This window comes from Dipteris shenzhenensis, chromosome 15 (genome assembly GCF_047967505.1).
Source record: "Dipteris shenzhenensis isolate YYH24624 ecotype China chromosome 15, Dip_SZ_1.0, whole genome shotgun sequence".
Classification (NCBI taxonomy): Eukaryota; Viridiplantae; Streptophyta; class Polypodiopsida; order Gleicheniales; family Dipteridaceae; genus Dipteris; species Dipteris shenzhenensis.
This window is the reverse complement of record NC_141610.1, coordinates 22,556,744-22,576,805: the sequence shown is the minus strand read 5'-3', so window position 1 is coordinate 22,576,805 and position 20,062 is coordinate 22,556,744. Positions and strand designations below refer to the sequence as shown.

General features: G+C 42.1%; 1 protein-coding gene across 3 annotated transcripts in view; it reads left to right on the top strand.

Moving 5' to 3' along the window:
* The window catches only part of ABC4 (UbiA prenyltransferase family protein), a 69,632-nt gene extending 52,432 nt beyond the window's left edge, over window positions 1–17,200 (top strand). The window contains exons 10-13 of one of the 3 annotated variants that reach the window (XM_087386129.1): window positions 16,000–16,114; window positions 16,218–16,343; window positions 16,558–16,718; window positions 16,846–17,198. In XM_087386129.1, the coding sequence (XP_087242255.1) occupies window positions 16,000–16,113 (114 nt within the window). In that variant the 3' untranslated portion in view covers window position 16,114; window positions 16,218–16,343; window positions 16,558–16,718; window positions 16,846–17,198. Of the gene's footprint in view, window positions 1–15,999; window positions 16,115–16,217; window positions 16,719–16,845 lie in introns of all 3 variants that reach the window. The other 2 variants (XM_087386128.1, XM_087386127.1) reach the window with 2 other exon arrangements.
* The last annotated feature ends 2,862 nt before the right edge of the window (window positions 17,201–20,062 follow it).

Genomic DNA, 20,062 nt, shown 5'->3' with positions numbered 1-20,062 from the left:
GATTCAGGGGCAGGATGGATGCTAGGACAAAATTTAAAAAATATAAATTCACAAAACCCTCTTTCAAGATGCCGACTGGTGCCTGGCTTCGGGGTAGGAGATGCTAGAGAAGCTGTCGAGGTCACAGATGTACCTGGATTCAGGGGCAGGATGGATGCCGGGACAAAATTTAAAAAATATAAATTCACAAAACCCTCTTTCAAGATGCCGACTGGTGCCTGGCTTCGGGGTAGGAGATGCTAGAGAAGATGTCGAGGTCACAGATGTACCTGGATTCAGGGGCAGGATCGATGCCGGGACAAAATTTAAAAAATATAAATTCACAAAACCCTCTTTCAAGATGCCGACTGGTGCCTGGCTTCGGGGTAGGAGATGCTAGAGAAGCTGTCGAGGTCACAGATGTACCTGGATTCAGGGGCAGGATGGATGCCGGGACAAAATTTAAAAAATATAAATTCACAAAACCCTCTGTCAAGATGCCGACTGGTGCCTGGCTTCGGGGTAGGAGATGCTAGAGAAGCTGTCGAGGTCACAGATGTACCTGGATTCAGGGGCAGGATGGATGCCGGGACAAAATTTAAAAAATATAAATTCACAAAACCCTCTTTCAAGATGCCGACTGGTGCTTGGCTTCGGGGTAGGAGATGCTAGAGAAGCTGTCGAGGTCACAGATGTACCTGGATTCAGGGGCAGGATGGATGCCGGGAAAAAATTTAAAAAATATAAATTCACAAAACCCTCTTTCAAGATGCCGACTGGTGCCTGGCTTCGAGGTAGGAGATGCTAGAGAAGCTGTTGAGGTCACAGATGTACCTGGATTCAGGGTATGCCGGGACAAAATTTAAAAAATATAAATTCACAAAACCCTCTTTCAAGATGCCGACTGGTGCCTGGCTTCGGGGTAGGAGATGCTAGAGAAGCTGTCGAGGTCACAGATGTACCTGGATTCAGGGGCAGGATGGATGCCGGGACAAAATTTAAAAAATATAAATTCACAAAACCCTCTTTCAAGATGCCGACTGGTGCCTGGCTTCGGGGTAGGAGATGCTAGAGAAGTTGTCGAGGTCACAGATGTACCTGGATTCAGGGGCAGGATGGATGCCGACCAAAATTGGTGCACAAGTGGTAGAGGGAGAAGTGACCAAGGTGCCGATCTGGGGGCAGGAGGAACAAAGACTGCTAACCAGCAGAAGGAGAAGGCAAAGGGCTGATCACAGAGGCAGGAGGAACATAGGCTGCCGACCAGCAAGAGAGATGCATAGAAGAAATCACCCAGGTGTTGGTGGATGCTTTAGTAACCAAGAGGATGGGGAGCACCTAGTGCTCTGATACCATGTCAAGAGTGGCAGCGGAAGATGTAAGCAAACTGAAGCTACAGAATCACACAGAGAACACTAGAGACAACAAGATGTGCCACAAACAGATCTGCTGTAACTCAGCCCATAAACCAGGGCAGCAACTGTAATACAAGGAGTCCTGAACAGGATGAGAAACAGGAGCTGCAGAAGGGGCTGAACTGGAGCAGAGGAAAGGGGCACAAGGAGGCTGGAGCCTAGGAACGAGGAGGCTGGAGGAGCCTGGAGCGAGGAGGCAGGACAGCCTGCAGCGAGGAGGCTGGAGGAGCCTGGAGCGAGGAGGCTGGAGGAGCTTGGAGCGAGGAGGCTGGAGGAAGCCTGGAGCGAGGAAGCAGGAGCCTTAGGCGAGGAGGCTGGAGGAGCCTGCAGCAAGGAGGCTGGAGGGGCCTGGAGCGAGGAGGCAAGGGAAGCCTGGAGCGAGGAAGCAGGAGCCTGAGGCGAGGAGGCTGGAGCTTAGGAACGAGGAGGCTGGAGGAGCTGCACCAGAAGATAATGACAATGAGGAGGGGGAAGGCCCTTATGTAGGGGAGGCCAGGGTAGGTGGTCGGTCTAGTTGGCCTAGGCCGACCAGCTGGTCGGCCAGCCAACTGGGCCGACTAGCTGGTCGGCCAGGAGCTGGTCGGCTCTGGAGTGTCTGATGCACCCACACTGCACTTCATTATCTCCGAGAAGTCCTTGGAGAAGCATTTGCCATCTCAAGAAAGTATATCATCAATGTGGAGTCTTTTATGAGAGTATCCATAGCTCATTTCCACAACCAACTAGCTATATACATAGCTATGCACTCACCCATCAACATGCAACAAGTAAAAAACATTTTTTTTCATTTTTATCCACACATCTCTAGCAACCCCTACTCTTCTGCTGTGACATTCATGTCCAGCAGCTAAAGAAAAACATCAGCAAACCACCTGGATCAAAAACAAAGCAAGCTTGTACTCTATGCCTCTGCTTTCCTCCTCCCGGATCAGAAGGATAACTCTGAATCCTCCATTGCCAGATATGCATAATCCACCATCCACCTGGATCAAAGGGAATCAACAACACACCAAATTGATGTAGCAACCAGCTCCTTCCATATACCCACATCTTCACTAAGCCTCCAAGATTCCATAACTTATCCTGCCAAGACATTACACCACTCCACTGGCCATTAGCCATCATACTTATATCATGAGTCTTGCTCCTCTTCTCATGAGTCACATCTTTTGAGGTCACTACCTCACACACAGATCTCACGGGCACAACCAACTCATAATCTGTGATTAGGGACTTCTCAGCATACCCTATTGCCTCAACCTTGAAAGCTGCAAAACTTAACCCATCACATGAATTATCAAGATCACCCAGGAGCAAAATGACATCCTTCCCATGTGTAGAATGCTCAAATATATCAGCACACTCTTCCTTGTCATTGCCAACCACACATGCAAAATCCATGAGGGTATCATCAAGTAAAGCATCTAGCTGATCATCAACCACACTATCACTGCCATCCAGCTCAACATGCATACTGGTGTTTTCATTCTCTTCTGAAGAGATCAATGCTAACATATCACCCAGTGCATCATCAAGAGTGCAATCTAGCTCATCCTCTGAATCACCATCATCTTGTAAACACTGAATCTTAACCTCATCATTCACATCATAGTCCACATGCACACAATCAACACTTGCTGGTCCCACCCAAACTAAGTGTTTTAACTGCAGGTCTTTTACTTTATCAGCAATAGCCACATCAGCTTCATCTCTCTCCGACATGATTGAGCTCTCATCTTCACTACTATTTTCACACCTCTCTTCCTCACTTGCTGAACTTAAAATCTCAGCCTCATCGGTATGCACAATCACAGTGTCAACCACAAGCTGATTGCATTCAGCCATCATATGCACATCATCACCACACAACACTGGAGCATGATCATCATCTACACACACAGACTTATCCTTAGATGCCATTAATGGGCTCTCAACATTTCTGCCATCTGTGGCATCAACCCCTTCTTTCGGGCTCTCCTCTGCCACCCCACACAGAATGGGTTGAGCAACACCCTCCTCCATAGCAACTGACAAGCCTCCATTCATAAGTGTAATGATTTCCAGCTCCCCTACATCATCAACTCTATATGCATCCGGTTCCTTCAACAGTGAAGACAACTGACTCTCTTCCTCTGATGAGATGGTCTCTTCCTTTGTCTCACTCAAAAAATCTCTCTTCATCTGTGACTGTCTCCTCAGCCAAGCTGCCTCAATCTCTTGACTTTCCATTCCTTCTCCCTGGCCACTCTGACTGCATCCCCAAAACTATCAATATTCTTCAGCTCCACCTTCAAACGGAGTGAAGGCTCCAGACCAGCCACAAACCGGTCTCTCTTTATCATCTGCCGGGGTACTTCAGGAGTCAAAGCCTCACACCATAGACTCCACAGTCTACCAAACTCTATCAAATACGGATCCACATCCTGACTATCCTTTTGCTGAATTTTGCACAACTCCTTCCATACTTCATTCGGACTCCTGGGTTGTGCAAACCGTGCAAGAAAAGCTGCCCTCACCACTGTATACTCCGGATTTTGATGCTGAGGATGAGTAGTCCTGAAGGTAGCCACTTGAGTCTGTAACCATGCTTTTGCATCTCCCTGCAAACAATAATTCATGATTTGAAACAAAATCTCAGGGGTTGCCCTATCCTTCATCAGTGCTGTAAATTCCATCTTTTCCAAGAATCTCACTGCATTCTCATATGGCATCCCCCAAAACTCTGGAAAGTCTTGTGCCATCCTCACAATCTTTCAACTGTCACACACCCTGGCTTTCTCAACCACAACAAAGCTAGAAGGCAACAAAACAAATACACTACTGAAGAAGCTTTCTGCATCCGAAGAGCATTCTTTTTCCTGCGGGCAAGCACTTTCAAAGCTCTCTACACTCTGGCTCGGAGTCGCGGATCACACTTAGCTGGACTTCAATACATCTATCCTTCCTGTGACCACATTCTCCACACCACTCACACTGTATCACTCTCATGTGTGGATTTCTTCCCATTGCTTGCAACACGTCTCAGAACACCTGCTCCTCCAATCTTGTAAACTGAAGTGAACTTCCTCCGTGGAGGCACCAAAACGTGGATGGACAAAAATAGTAGAGCCTAACCCGCCTTCACAGCCACCCTTATCCACGTTTAAAACACCCGAACAACACAATCACAAGGCAAAAGGCATCCATTCAACATTCTTCTCTCTATAGACCTTCTGAGACAACTCACACTTGGATACATTTTCTCCAGAGACGAGACAACCTCAGAAAGAAGCCCACTGGACTACACAGCCCAACATGAATAGACTTCTTCCCTCAACAACTTAGAAAGCATTCAGCTTCATGCTTCCAATCCACAACCTACAGCGAGACATATATTGTTCCTTCAAAAGCAGCTACAATGATCATGCTTTGTTACCAAGAGCCAGCCAAACACTCCGGCTTGCTACAGCAGGGTCTCCCTTTACACAGTAGACAGCCACCCAAATCAAGAAGCTCCCTCCAAAGCTACCGTCAACCTCTTCAGCGAGATCCCTGGGTTGCCATTATTCTTCACATGATAATACCCAACTCACACGGTTTCTTTTCTTCTCACAGAGTACCCGCATTACCCATGATCCTCCAACCTCCTAGTAGAGAACACCGCCCCTATCTTGGATCCCTTCATTCCACAATTGTCCTCTTGCTCGCAAAGTTCTCCTGCTCATACATGACCTCCGCTATCCTCCATGAATCTCTAGACCTGCGTAGTCGTCAAGCTCCTTCAATCCAAAAAGCCCCCAGCCATGCAATTGACGTCCTTCCAACCGAAACACAGCTCGCCATAAGTGGAGCTCCTCAACTATCGAGATCCCCACAGCTGTACCCATCGCCTTCTTCTATATGCAAAGATAGCTGCCGTTACGCAGCTCCTCCTCATAAATCTTGGCGCACACGCACTCGTTGCCAAGGTTCTCTGGCGTGGTAGTGTCGCCTCCAAAAACTCGTCACCCCAAACCTTCATGGAAATATCACTGTTTCAACTACTCTCTTGCTCACGAAGCACTCATCTCTATCCTAAAGCTCCCGACCAGACCATCCCTCAAGCAAGATCTCTCTCACTCATCGCTTCTTCCCATTAGCCTATTGCGATCCTCCACAAGCTCAACTCCAAGCTTACGGTCCTCCTCATTTGTGGTCCTCCCTTCGCCCACAGAGCTCACGAAGCTCCCTCAACAAGATAACCAGCAGCGTCCTGCACTCTTCCAGAGCTCCTCCCTCATAAACATTGCTGTCGCCTCCTTCCACACCCTCCTTTCACTTTTGCTGGTCCTTTTGCTTTCTCCAATATCCTCGTAGTCTATCCTTCACACACGCAGCAGCACCTCCCACCAACAGCCCCCTTGACCAGGACTCTCCACCAGCAAGCAATGAGGGATCCCCCTCCGCCGCATAGAGAGCTCTCGCCTCTTCCCAGCGTCATCCAATTCGCTGAGCTCCCCTCCTCCCGTATCACTGCAGCTTCTCCCTCCTTCTACAGCTCATGAAGCTCACTAAGCTCACAGAGCTTACCAAGCTCCCGTATCCTCCCCTCCTCCTGTTCTATGACCCTCCAAGCCTCCTTCTCCACGTGAAGTCCAGACCCTTCCTCCTTTCGGCCAGCCGCCATCTCCACATTCATGCCAGCTCTCACGATCTAGAACCTCCTCTTCTACGTAGCACGTTGCATGGCCTCCTGCTTTTTTGATTATAGCCACGTCACCTTTTGCTTTTTCACCACTCTCCCACTCTTTCAACCTTAGACCAAGGTGCCTATATTCCAACCTTCGGCACAACACATTTGCACATAATCTTCTAGCACATTTTTATTGCTTGATTGCCACATATAACCGCACGTCCGTGAAGCCCACAGGCCATGACATGGATGTTCCCACAACTTGCAACAAATCAAAAATCACTCATGGCAAGATAAACACAGGACACAGGACGGCAATGAAAAGCATGTCATTCCACACCAATTGCTCTGGAGTGTCTGATGCACCCACACTGCACTTCATTATCTCCCAGAAGTCCTTGGAGAAGCATCTGCCATCTCAAGAAAGTATATCATCAATGTGGAGTCTTTTATGAGAGTATCCATAGCTCATTTCCACAACCAACTAGCTATATACATAGCTATGCACTCACCCATCAACATGCAACAAGTAAAAAACATTTTTTTCATTTTTATCCACACACCGTGTAAGATTTCCATAGCTTTCTTATCACAGAAGGAGATGGGTAACAGTGCATTCCTGTCATCACTCTCAAAATATTGGCCCAATTTGTTGACTGGCACCCTTGGAAGGTCTTGAGCATGATTGGGAGATTCATCATTATCAGGATTTGTGGGCCGGGGTGTCACTATTTGCCCATTCATCCAATCCGAGAGGTCTCTCCATAGAGTAGGATTACCCTATAATATTGTCGTGATGGGCATCTTGATCTCAGTGGACGGGAATGAGGCTAATCCTACAATGTCTTGAGGACCAGTGATAGATTCCGTGCCTATTGATTTTGACTCGTCTATGCCATATAAGGACATGTTGTCATCCTCCTTTAGTTGTTGGCAAGGCGGGGTCTTCTTCAAACATCCGTTGCATTAGGGTGGATCCCTCTGTTGAAGGGCATGGCACACCTTCTTCATCTACCACTTCATGTATTTGCAATGCTTTTAAGGCTCAAGTGTTTATCTCATGTCTTGGATGAATGGTATCAACACTCTTGCTTGCCTTGAGCTTCTACTCACACTGCTTGTGGCCCTTTCGTACGGATTTCTAAGCCTTGGTGAGACCTTGTTTCTGCACCCATGGGTTGGGATATTCACCGTGACCCTTAGGTGTTGTGGCTTGGCCATGGGTTGAAGCCGTTATTGTTTTCTCATTTGCCTCATGCCGGTGGTTTTTTAAATTGAAATTATTATTCTTCTCATTATAAGGATAAATTAAGATATTTAGACTTGCATTGAATTTGGATTTACTTTACTTCGTCATTTGTTGCAGGGAGCAAGTTGGATGTAGTTAATCAAGAAACGATAGTCATGAAATTCATTGGAGCTAGAACTATAGATGAGATGTATAGCCAATTAAAACTTGTTTGGAATTGTGTAAAGAGTAAAACAAAAGGTTCAAATGCCACTAGAAGTGACAAGGATTTAAGACAAAAGGTTCAAATGCCACTGGAAGTGACAAGGATTATCATTCCATGAGAGAGGAAGTAGTAGAATGGCTTTTACAGGAAGGCAAAATAGCAATTAAAAATCATGGAGCACCAATTTTATATCTTGATGATGTAGAATTGGTATAATTATAACATTTTGAACAATTACTTTTCCATTGACAATAACAAGACTTTATGTTGAGAATGTGAGCTCTAACCAATCAACTTAGTACCCCACTAGACAATAAGTCATTACGAGCATGGCTAATTATAGGCCATATTCAAATCGACCTTGAATCTCTAAAAATAGTCAACCCAACAAAGACATATGAAGAACTATTGCAGTAGAGAAAAGTGCACCTACCAAGAAGAAGACCAAGAAAATATTGAGGTGAGTGACAATAAAGACGCCTTGACAAACCGTGACAAGTTCAATTCAATGCTTGAAAAGGATCCAAAAGAGATGAGCTTTAGAGAAAAGCCATGCCAAGAAGAAAAATGACGTAACGGATGTTCTAGGTCGAGATCCACAAAGAATGATTGCATAACAAGATACTATGGGACTTGTTTCAAATATGGGCATGATGAGTCCAACTGTTTGTATGCCAAGAAGAAGATGCCAGAGGTGATTCAAGTTGCACCTAAGTCAAATACTAAGGGGTCACAACCACCAAAACGTGAGTAGGGTAAAGGCAAAGGTAAGAATGGTAAGGACAAAAATCAAGGTCCTTTACAAATTTGGTATTACTTCTATAATGTTAATCATATTGAAGCCGAGTGCCCACATATACATATATATATATACATGTATACATATACATGTACATGCATATGTATACATGTAACATGTATACATGTATATATATATATATATATATGTATATGTATATACATGTACATGTATATATATTTATGTATACATATATACATGTATACATAAATATATATACATGTATACATGTATATATATATATACATATATATGTATACATGTACATGTATACATGTATATATATATACATGTATACATGTACATGTATATACATGTTCATGTACATGTATATATATACATGTATACATATACATATACATGTACATGTACATGTATACATGTATACATGCATACATATATATATATATACACATGTACATATACATATATATACATATATATATATATGTATATGTGGGCACTCGGCTTCAATATGATTAACATTATATATATATATATATGTATACATGTATACATGTACATGTATATATATACATATATACATGTACATATACATGTATATATATGTATATGTATGTATATGTATATACATGTATATATGTATATGTACATGTATACATGTACATGTATATATATACATATATACATGTACATGTATATATATGTATATGTATGTATATGTATATACATGTATATATGTATATGTACATGTATACATGTATATATATATATATATATATATATAGGGTAGATTAAGCACCATGCAAAGTTTCATCCCCAACAGATAAGTCCACATGCGTATTTTGTTCGTGGCACTGGTGCCATTCCCCCTTTGCAATGGGAGAATGGAAGTGGAGCAAATTTAAAAAAATTTAGCTTTGTAAAATGGGGAGATTGGAGGATGGCTGTGTGTGTGTGTGTGTGTGTGTGTGTGTGTGAACGTGGTATTCATTTGAAACCATACACTATTTTACTTCCATTTATTCATATATGTGGTAAAGTTGATCGATATTACTTTATGAAATCTAGCTCGTTATGTGAGTTTATTCACGTTAGTTTGGTTATGCTAGGTTGGTTAAGTTACAAATTTTTATGTTAGAGTATGTTTTTCTTATATATATATACATGTACATGTACATGTACATGTACATGTATATATATATATATATATATATATATATATATATATATACATGTATACATATACATACATATACATATATATACATGTACACGTACATGTATACATGTATATACATGTATGTATATGTATACATGTATATATGTATGTATGTATATATGTATATATATAATATATATATATATACATATATACATACATACATATATACATGTATACATATACATACATGTATATACATGTATACATGTACGTGTACATGTATATATATGTAGATGTATATACATGTATACATATATACATGTATATATGTATACATGTATATATATATATACATCTACATATATATATATGTAGATGTATATATATATATACATGTATATATGTATATATACATATATATACATGTATATATGTATATATACATATATATACATGTATATATGTATATATATATATATATATATATATACATATATATACATGTATATATGTATATATATATATATATATATATATACATGTATATATAAATATATATATATATATATACATGTATATACATCTACATATATATACATATACATGTATATATATATATATATATGTATATATATATATATATATATACATGTATATACATCTACATATATATACATATACATGTATATATATATATATATATATATATGTATATATATATATATATATACATGTATATACATCTACATATATATACATACAGATGTAGATCTATATATATATATATATATATACATACAGATGTAGATATATATATACATATACATATACATATACAGATGTAGATATATATACATACATATATACATATACATATACAAATGTATATATATATGTATGTATATATATATGTTATATGTATATATATTTATATAATTTCGCTTGAGAAATAGGAATGGGCTTTAACATGCTAGGTAAATTCCATCATGTAAAGCTCATTTAGGGGGCAATGTGAGCCAAACCTTTGTCCCTTTTTATGAGGAAAGTGTGGAGAAGGGTTAGCTCCCTGTGACATATCTTGAGGATGTGTGAGCCAAACAAGTCTGTTTAAAAAATGTTTGAGGCATGGATCTATGTATGAGGAAACAGATTTCCAAGTGGGACAACTCTGTCCAATGATTGTCAATGTGTGTTAAATGTGTTGTAGGATTGAGTATGGTCAAGCTTGATGGTTCAATTGGTTCAATGGTGGTGCAGGCGTTGATAGGACAAAATTTGTATCAAGTTTTTGAGCACTGTATATAGCTGTGGGTAGGCACATAGTTGCACACATCTAGGGTAGGTGTGGGCTTTTGGCATTTGTGGATTTTTCTTTCACAAGCATGATGGACTAATGTATAGTTTTTTGAGACAATAAAGTATGTTTTGCAAGGACTTCATGGGAAATGATGAAATGCAATGTGGTTGTACTAGACTTCCAGAGCAAGGGTGTCTAGTGTGTGGTCAAGTGAAATGTTTTTGGGGTCATGTAAATCAAGTCATGAAGGGTTTCTTTATTTTATTTTTCTGAGTCAATGTGCACTTGCATGCTACGGGAATTTGACATGTTTTGGTGCCCACGTCAAGGGGCTTTTCATGTGTGTGTACAGGGGTGCATGCAAGCTTTAATGTGCATGCTAATGTGTGTGGGAATTGTGTGACTAAAGGTCCAAAATGTGCATTTAATGTGCCTTGGGGGTATATTTGTATTTTTTAAATGGGAGTGGTAAAATATCATTGATGAGGTGGCAAATTAGGCTGAGGTGGCTGGACTGATTGGGAAGGCATCCTGCTCATGCAAGGTGGCCACGTGAAAGGATGAAGCGAAGCTTCTGGACTGCGAGCTGGAGCTACGTGAAGATGGCGGCTGGGAGCTGATTCGGTTTTACGCTGGAAGGATCTACGATGCAAGGGGGGGCTCCTTGAAGAGAAGGCTGGACGACCAGATTTGGAGAGTCTAGTAGATGAAAGAGAGGGTGTGCATAAGCAAAAGGCTGTGTGAAGGTCTACGTACGTGACGGGATGAGGAATTTCGACTGCATGCTTGGCATAGATGGATTCCAGGTGCTCCGTGATGACGAACTCTGTGGTACAGTCAGCGCTTACTGAAGTCTTGTAAAGACTTGGCTGTAGTAGAAGATGCGGGCTGGGGAAAGGACTTTGGGCGACGGATAAACATAAAGCACCGTGGGTTCTCAGTTCTGTGGGGAAGTGTCGCTACTACCATGGAGGCTTGGGCAGAATATCTCGAGTGACAGAGGTGAAAGAACTCTACATAGGGCACATTGGCTGGGGCTCAGCCCAAAGGCTCCTGCAATGGAGCCTTATATAGGCCAGCAAGGCTGGTTGTTGTTGGCAGCAGCCTAGAGCTACAGGGTCTGGCAGGGGAGGCCACCAGGTCAGCAGAAGAAGGCCAGTCCCAGCCAATTTAGGCAGCATTCAACCTGATCAGGCAGGCATTTTGATGGCCTTGTGCCCTATTAAATCCCTGCCTTGGGGAGGCATTTTGCACTGCCAAGCAGTCTTCAAGGGTATCCGATGTGCAGACCAGCACATAGTTGGAGAGCAAATGGGATGCATATGTGATATTGCAATCCAATGTAGATACCAACAACCTGTTGGAGAGCAACTGGGGATGCATAGATAGTGATCATATCAGGCAGTAGGAGCTCATCTTTGAGCAGCTGCAGAAGCCCATGGAGAGTAGGAAAGATTTCTACACCATTAGCTAGAGCATATAGTGTCCATAGGGGTGCCACCTTTCTTGAGCTTTCAGCAGGTGGTGGTACTGTTGAAACAGTTCTGCACTGAATGTCATACATCTGTACATGGAGTTTTGGCTGTACTATCAAGTGCATTATTTTTGTTGGAAACAGTAAATATTAAAGGCAGCAGCCAATGTAATAATTAGTTAGAAGGGTTAGGGGTAATGTTTTCCTTATCTAAGGTTTTTCCTCTAACCATAGTTTATGGTTGAGTTTAGATGTGTGTCGGTTCTAACCCTAGTGTGGGTTGCTTGTGTACTTTTCCACTCTTTTATTCTTGCAAATTCAGGTCTCGTTTTTCTTCACAACTTCTCACTCCACTCTCAATCCTCCCCTCATTTCTCACATTGGTATTAGAGCAGGTGCCCTGCACCTCCTTGTGCTTGCCCAAGCCTTTGGGAGCACTTCTATAGCGAGAACCTACACTTTCATCGCAAGGAAACTTTTTGTCCAGCCCTCTTTGCATCAGCTGCTGCTATTTTTTGAGTTCCTTGTCAGGCCACCTCTACTACAAGCCTGTACAATGCTACCGGACGATTTTTTGGGCCTGCCTGTGTAAAATTTGACCTGCTGTACCTGTTTTTTAACAGGCTCCAAGTGTTTTGGTGGTTTCAAGCTTCTAGAGCTGGTTGAACTATTTTAAGCCAGCCACCACCATCTGCGACCTAAATGCGTGCTGTTTGCAGCTGTTTCAGACCCGTTTTCTAGGTTTTGGTGGCTGCTACGGGTTTGCAGACCTGTTTTTAGGGCTTTGCCAGCTGCTACAGGGTTTTCAGAGCTATTTGTAGAGTTTTGCCAGCTGCTTCAGGAGTTTAGACCCGTTTGTAGGGTTTTTCCATCAACCGACAGCTGCTACAGGGTTTACTATGGTTTCAAAGATTCTGCCTACTGTTTTGGACCTGCTGTTCTCAGTTTGGAGCTCCCACACATTTAGTGGTCCTTTATGCTGCTGTTCTGCAGATTCTCGACTTGCTTTAAAGGCTTTTCTTTTCTGCAGTAAAGTTGCCTCAGAATTTGGAAAATTCTGCAATTATCTGGACTTTTTCCAGTTCAGTGTGACTGAAGGTGGTGTATTCTGAAAAAGAATAGCTCTGATTTCTACTACACCAGCCCTAATAGAGAGTGAATAAACGTTACTTATGCACGGCCTATTAAGCTTAGATACAATTACTAAGAAATCAGTTCAGACAGTTCGACAATACCCTTCTTCGGTGAAGGACTGAGTGCAGTCTCTCAGAATTGCTGTCCATTCTTTTGGGACTATTCAGTCATTTGCAAATACAGTGGACTTAAGTGAGGTTGGACATTATTTAGTTAAGCATTGGCTGTCTGATTTTATTGGGGAAATTTTGAGATTTACGGCCGACTACCATGTCCACAGAAGCAAGGGTGGAGGAGCGAGAAAGAGACTCCACAAATGCCCAGCCAAACCACCGTTTTTTAAATTAATCAACTACAGGAGAATTAAAAGGAGAATTAAACAGCAGTTCCTACATCTCCCACCATGCATAGCAGGCTTGGGGTAGAGGTTCTTTCACGATGTAGTGGGCTTTGAAGATTGGAGTAGAGCCGGTGATGCTGCTAGTACGATGGCGCATGGATACAGATTACTCTCCCTGCAAGCCCCCTTGAAGTTGCAGAAGTTTGAGGTCGTTGTATACCCCCCCCCCCCCCGGTCGGCCTCCCCATGAATTGGACCATGGTGATTTGGAACATGCACGGGCTCCACGATCATGCACGTCAGCAGCCATACGCCTTGATACTCTGCAGTGGACTTCCTCTTGATCCAGGAGCATATGTTTTCAGTAGTAGATAGTAGTCATCGCCGCCTCCTCCAAGGGAGGGGGCCTGCGGTCTAGTCCCCTGTAGTTGATAGGAGTGAAGGAGTATGTATCTTCAGGTGGTTTCCTTGGAGTTATACAACCGGGGCAAGCTCATCACCGGGAGAGCAGTATGGATGGGCCTTTGGATGGGGGACTTTAGGATAATTGAGGTGGGATTTAGCCTTGATCTTTTTTCATTTCTTTTGGAATCTCACTCACACCCCCCTTCGGTTGGCTTTTCAAGAGGTTTTTGACTCAGGCTCCCTTCCTCACTCTCTGAGTTGAGGTGGATTTATTTGATTCCGGAGGGGGAGATAGATCTGACATCCGCTAGTGGAGACCGATCTCTTTGCTGGATACTGCCTACAATATCTTAGCAAAGGTCTTGAGACTATGATTGCGACCCCACCTTATTTAACATCATCCACGATACTCAGACATGTTTTGTTTAGCAACGCAACATCTTGGACAACATATTCTCTTTTTGGAGAGGCAATCGATGGGGCCCAAGAGGAGTCACAACCTCTCATGATCCTTCTCTTGGATTTTGAGAAGGCCTACAACAGGGTGGAGTGGTGCTTTTTGGAGGGCACCATGCAGAGGCTAGGCTTCTTAGAGCGGTGGATTCGAGGGGTTGCGGCCTTGCATGCACAGAGCACCAAGTCAGATGCTCATTGGTGGTCACATAGGGGACCCCTTCGTGCTGTCCCATTCAGTCCGCCAAGGTTGGTCTTTAGTCCCTTCCTATTTTTGTTCATGGTAGAGGCTTTGGGCTATTTCTTGAGATCTTAGGTAGCAGGCCGCGTGGGGATTTTGCCAAGAGGAGGAGCTTCTCAACTCTCAGTTTTCTGACCACACGCACTCTTCGTGGAGTGCTCAGCGGAGAGTTGGAAGGAGGTTAGGGGAGCACTGGAGATTTATTGTGAGGCCTCGGGAGCCAAGATCAACTGGACTAAATCAGTTGGTTTTCTCACAGCGCGACTGAGAAGATCCAGGATTGGGGGGCTACTCGGGGCCTTGTATGGATTCCGCGTTGTCACACTGTGAGATACCTTGGTTGCCATGTGGGCATTGACATTTCAGTCTAGTAGTAGATAACCCCCGTCTTAGAGAGCATTCGGCGCAAGCTTCTATACTGGAGCTCAGCCAAACCCTATCTAGTAGGCAGGGCCCTCGTGGCCAACGATGTTCTTTTGGCTACAGCCTGGTATATGGCCGCCTGCTCGTGTTTTCATAGGGGTTGTATGGGTTAGCTTACGTGCCTAGTGCACAACTTATGGATAGGATCGGATGTTATGTGGAACACCTATGCTAGGGTGGCTTAGCGGACAATGATTCAATTATTGCAGACTCAGGGAGGACTTGGCATCTTGATCCCGAGGTGCAAGGAGGTGCTATGAGGCCTTCCACCAGGTTTAAATCCTTGGAAGGTCCTGCTTCAGTGAGGGCTTCTCTGGAACACCCCTTGTACAAGAGGTCAGTGGCAGTCGTCCCATAGGTGGATTTTCATGTCCAATGGACTTGTATCCTCAGATCTGGAAGCGCACAGATTCCTGGCGCGATGCCTGACACAAGGCTGATCTAGGTTCCCTCAGACCCTGAGGACCTTACGGCTTGAGCAACTAAGGACTAACCTAGAACCCATTGAGATCCAACATACAGACAACCAAACTAGGAAAAAGTCATGACAAAAAAGAGAAACAAAAATTAAGTGCATTGCTTAATGTCTTGACAGAATATCTTAGCAGGGAGATCCTGGAATTCTCTGGCACAGACAAAAACACTCACCCTGTAGTGGCACGTAAAATCCTACATACATTCTAGGAACGTACAGTTCGCATTGATGAGGAGAGAAGATCTTTACGTTGTAATACTAATAGTTCCGCTTTGTATGAAACATATTCTGGCTTTACCAAGTACTGTGTAATGCTGCTTTTTTTGTTGACAGAACAAAGAAAAGATATTCCTTGCAAAGTACTACTGTGTACGGTTACATACGGCTTTTGGTGCAGCACTACTTCTAGGTTTTTTGACAGCATCCCAAATGCCATTAATCACATAAGGTATTGGACTGACTTAAAAGCTGATTGGAAGTAATAAATAGATGACTTTTTTTCTTTTTCACTGCAATCTTTCCTTGTATCTGAGAATAGTACGTGTGTGCAGATCATGCAATAAGGTGGATGCTCCGAGCAATTACAAATGTCACATGTGAGGGCTATTTTCTCTACATGAAATAAGCCAAAAGCTTAATATTAGTGCAAACAGCAATCTGCTTTGAAGGGATGAGAGGCGCTGTTTGTATTCCCATCTTTCCATGACTTAAATTGAACATGTGTGTGTGTCTCCCCTCACACCCCAACTTCTCTCTGTGACAAGTTTACGGGGAGGATAAGAAAATGAACTAATGCATACTCTTCTCATACATTATTGCTAATTTTCTTTTCATTTAGGTCTTTGCTCTATGTTGACATAACCTCCAAAGCCTTCTGTGTTTGATACACAGATATATGCCAAGGCCCGGTGTGCCCCTGTTCCTCTGGTTTTTCAAAAATGTTATCAGAAATAACATAAGAGACTGGCAACTGAGCAGTGAATCTTTGTTAATGTTTATATAAGAGCACATGAAATGGAATTTATTGTGATAAGGGGGACTCTTCTTTAAAGGTAACTTGTGCTTCTCACTGTGACAATTTATTTGACAATATTTTATTGGTAGAAATACAATGTCTTAATCATCATTATGATAACAAGGTTGTAAATAGGTTAATCGTGTTTCCTGTCCATGCTTCAGGAAACTGATTACTCACTGCTATAGGAAGGATGAAAGACGAGACCTTTGTGCTGTGAAGCTTCGGCCTACATGTCTCCATGCCTTAACTGGGCTTTGTCTTCTTGATTCACTCTCGATTTTAGTTTTTGTAGAGGAAGGAAATTGTTCAAGTTATTCTCTGATAGTGCTATGCCTCTCCCTTCTTCCTCCTCTTTTTTGGAAGGCCGTTTGGCCATTGATTTTCAGTGCCATTGTGAGACAAGATGAGGCTACATTAAGTCATGGTTGTTGGGATTTCTAGCCATTTTTGTGTCATTTTATGAAGACACTTTGGTGCGATGTTTAGAATGTAAGGTTTATTCAATTGTTCAGTTTCAAAGAAACGTTGTAAGGTCCATTGACATGGACATAAATAGTATGAAAATCAAGTGAACAGGCATTAGTTCAAGCAACTACAACTACGATGTCAGGTTGAACAAAGGCTAAGGTAAGTCATTAATTAGAATACAAACCAAGAAGACTATGCAAATAAATTAGATCAAAGAAAAGTTCATAAAGCTCCTACATAAGCAAATACCTACATCAGATGTAAATTACTTACATCATTAATGGCATTCGACTCAAAAGATTGTGTCAATGTTGGTGCTTTTGAGCACGAGTCATATGGAATGATCACAAAAGTCATTTGGAAGTCCATACACAGCAGTTAGCAACTGGAAGTAATATGCCTTCATGGCACATGGGCCTTATATTTCAAAATGGTCGGATGACCACGCATGTGTCAAGGTGGGTGGGTCAATTAATTGACTCGGGTTGGTTTTGGCCTATGGGGTGAGATTGAAGGGGCATATGCCTCTCCCTCTAAATTAATGTGGAGATAGGAGTAACAAGGAGGGGGCTAGTGGCACAAGTGGGCACATGCCAAAAAGGAGCCTTGGGGATGTGGCCTAGCATCAAATATTCAAGGTTGTGTTCATGACAAGAATCACTAAAGATTGGTTTATGACCAGGGGGTCTAAAGCAAGGTACCCATATTGGCAAGTTCAATCAAGGCTCATTGGTGGTATAGAGAGATACCAATTGTAAGGTTGGTGCATCCATCCCTCACCTCCTCACCCCTAAGTCTTCCTTGCTCAACTGAGTAGATTAGGTTGCAAACTTGCCAGCCTCAATCGGTACATGGGTTATAAATGCCACCTCACTTTGCACATGGCGACTCTTGGGATCATAACTATAAACATATAAATCAAGGCCAAACCAAAGCTCCAATTCATGACCATTATTTGATAATTCTTGGAAGACAATACAATGTGTATTAAGCTTTGCATATCCCTTGTGCATTAGTTTGAGATGGACGTTTGTATGTAAAAGTTATGATATGTTATCCATAAAATATTCATTCTTGTGAAATGAAAGGGGATCATTCGATGCCAATGCTCGAGCACTCACCCATGAGGGGGGTCGATAGTTTAGTACTTACGGCAGAAATGCTATGGGCTTTGAATCTAACGACCTTGCATGGATAAGGTACGAAAGTTTCCCATGTAAGGGTCAACATAATAGGTGAGCAATATTTCATGAGAGCATGAGAAGCAAGATCATAGATGTGAATGGGGAGTGAATGAGTGAAACAAATTTATAGACATGAAAAATGAGATCGTAGATGTGAATGGGGAGAGAATGAGTGACATAAATTTAGAAGCATACAAGACGATTCAAGAAGGGACTTGGAGTTTAAAACAGACTAAGAAGTAGATGTGCATGGGGAGAGAATGAGCGATACAAATTTTTAAGCATACAAAGTCATTCAAGAAGAGACTTGGTAGGGTGCAATTTTAAAACACAAAGATTTAGATGAGCAAAAAACCATTGTACAAATTCAATGGATACATCAAATTGTTCTCCTTTCTTCAATAGTACCATGGTGGTCACTATTTTCGAAAGTTTGATATGGTTGGAGTTAGATTTCTTACATAAAAATGTGATGTATAGTTTATACAATAGATATCTTTATAAGCATCCTTTAAAGTATGTACATAGGTGGGGTATCTAAAATATAGGAGGATAAAGGCCCTTATGTAAAATGGACGTTCATACATTGGAGGTTCTTAATTATCTCAAATTTTGTACTAAAGGGATTTTATATAGGGTGTTGAGAGACGTCTAAACAAAATCCTTCTTGGATAGAGAGTCCCATCTTAAGAATGTGATATTTTTTTGTTGCTTGGCAACAAATTCCATTTTGAGATCTTCCTAGTAGCTTGTGTTTGCAACTAAATTTCATTTTGAACACAGGAGGTGGCCATATATGATCCCAATCCACATTACTAAGGAGTGTTAGAGGGCCGCATATGATCACATTACAGATTGTTAGAGGGGCAACCTATTGCAAGCAAAATAGAAGGGATGAAATAGAGATTGGTATCAGAATAACAATGTAAATCATGTTATGGAAAGAACAAAGAAAAACATTTAAACAGAAACCAATATAGATCAAACTCTATACACTAGCATTGGTCAACTCGAATTGCACATTTTATTTTTGAGCTTTGTTTGTGTGAAATCGTAGTAATGTGATATTTTGCTACTCTAAATGTACTAATTGGCCTCCATACATGCATGATGCATTTGTGTGGTCTTGAGAGTTACTCAACTGCCGTAGGAAAATTCACCAATATGCTGAGGGCACTCCCTCCTCAACTCCTGTGGTGAGGAGCAATGCAAGACTTGTCGCCCACTTGTGTCACGCAAGCAATTCTAGATTTTTGCAGTGTGACTCCACGAGGAGAGGAGGGGGAGGGGAGACGAGAAGAGGAAGGGGAAGGGAAGAGGGAAGTGAATAAGGGGAGAAGGGGGAGAGGGAGTGGCAATCACAAAGGCACTATGATAGGAAACAAGAGAACACTCAAGACAACTCATGGAAGAGAAAAGAACTTATATTCCTAAATGTGTGCATACAACAAATAAGACCAAAGTCATTGGAAAGTGATGAGGAATGGTTTATCTACATGCAAGAGGCCGTTTTACATAAAAATAACCTTTGGCTTTTTATAAATTCCACCCTTTGAAGGGAGAGCCAACCCTATTATTTCTTAACTCTCTCTCTCTTTCTTTGAACCTTTGAATGGATTTTTAGTAGAGACGGAACTTCTCCAAATCTCCATAGAATCACGCAAGAGTTGACAGATAGGGTTTTTCATACCTTAGGAGATAGCCATACTCACATGAAGCTTATGAG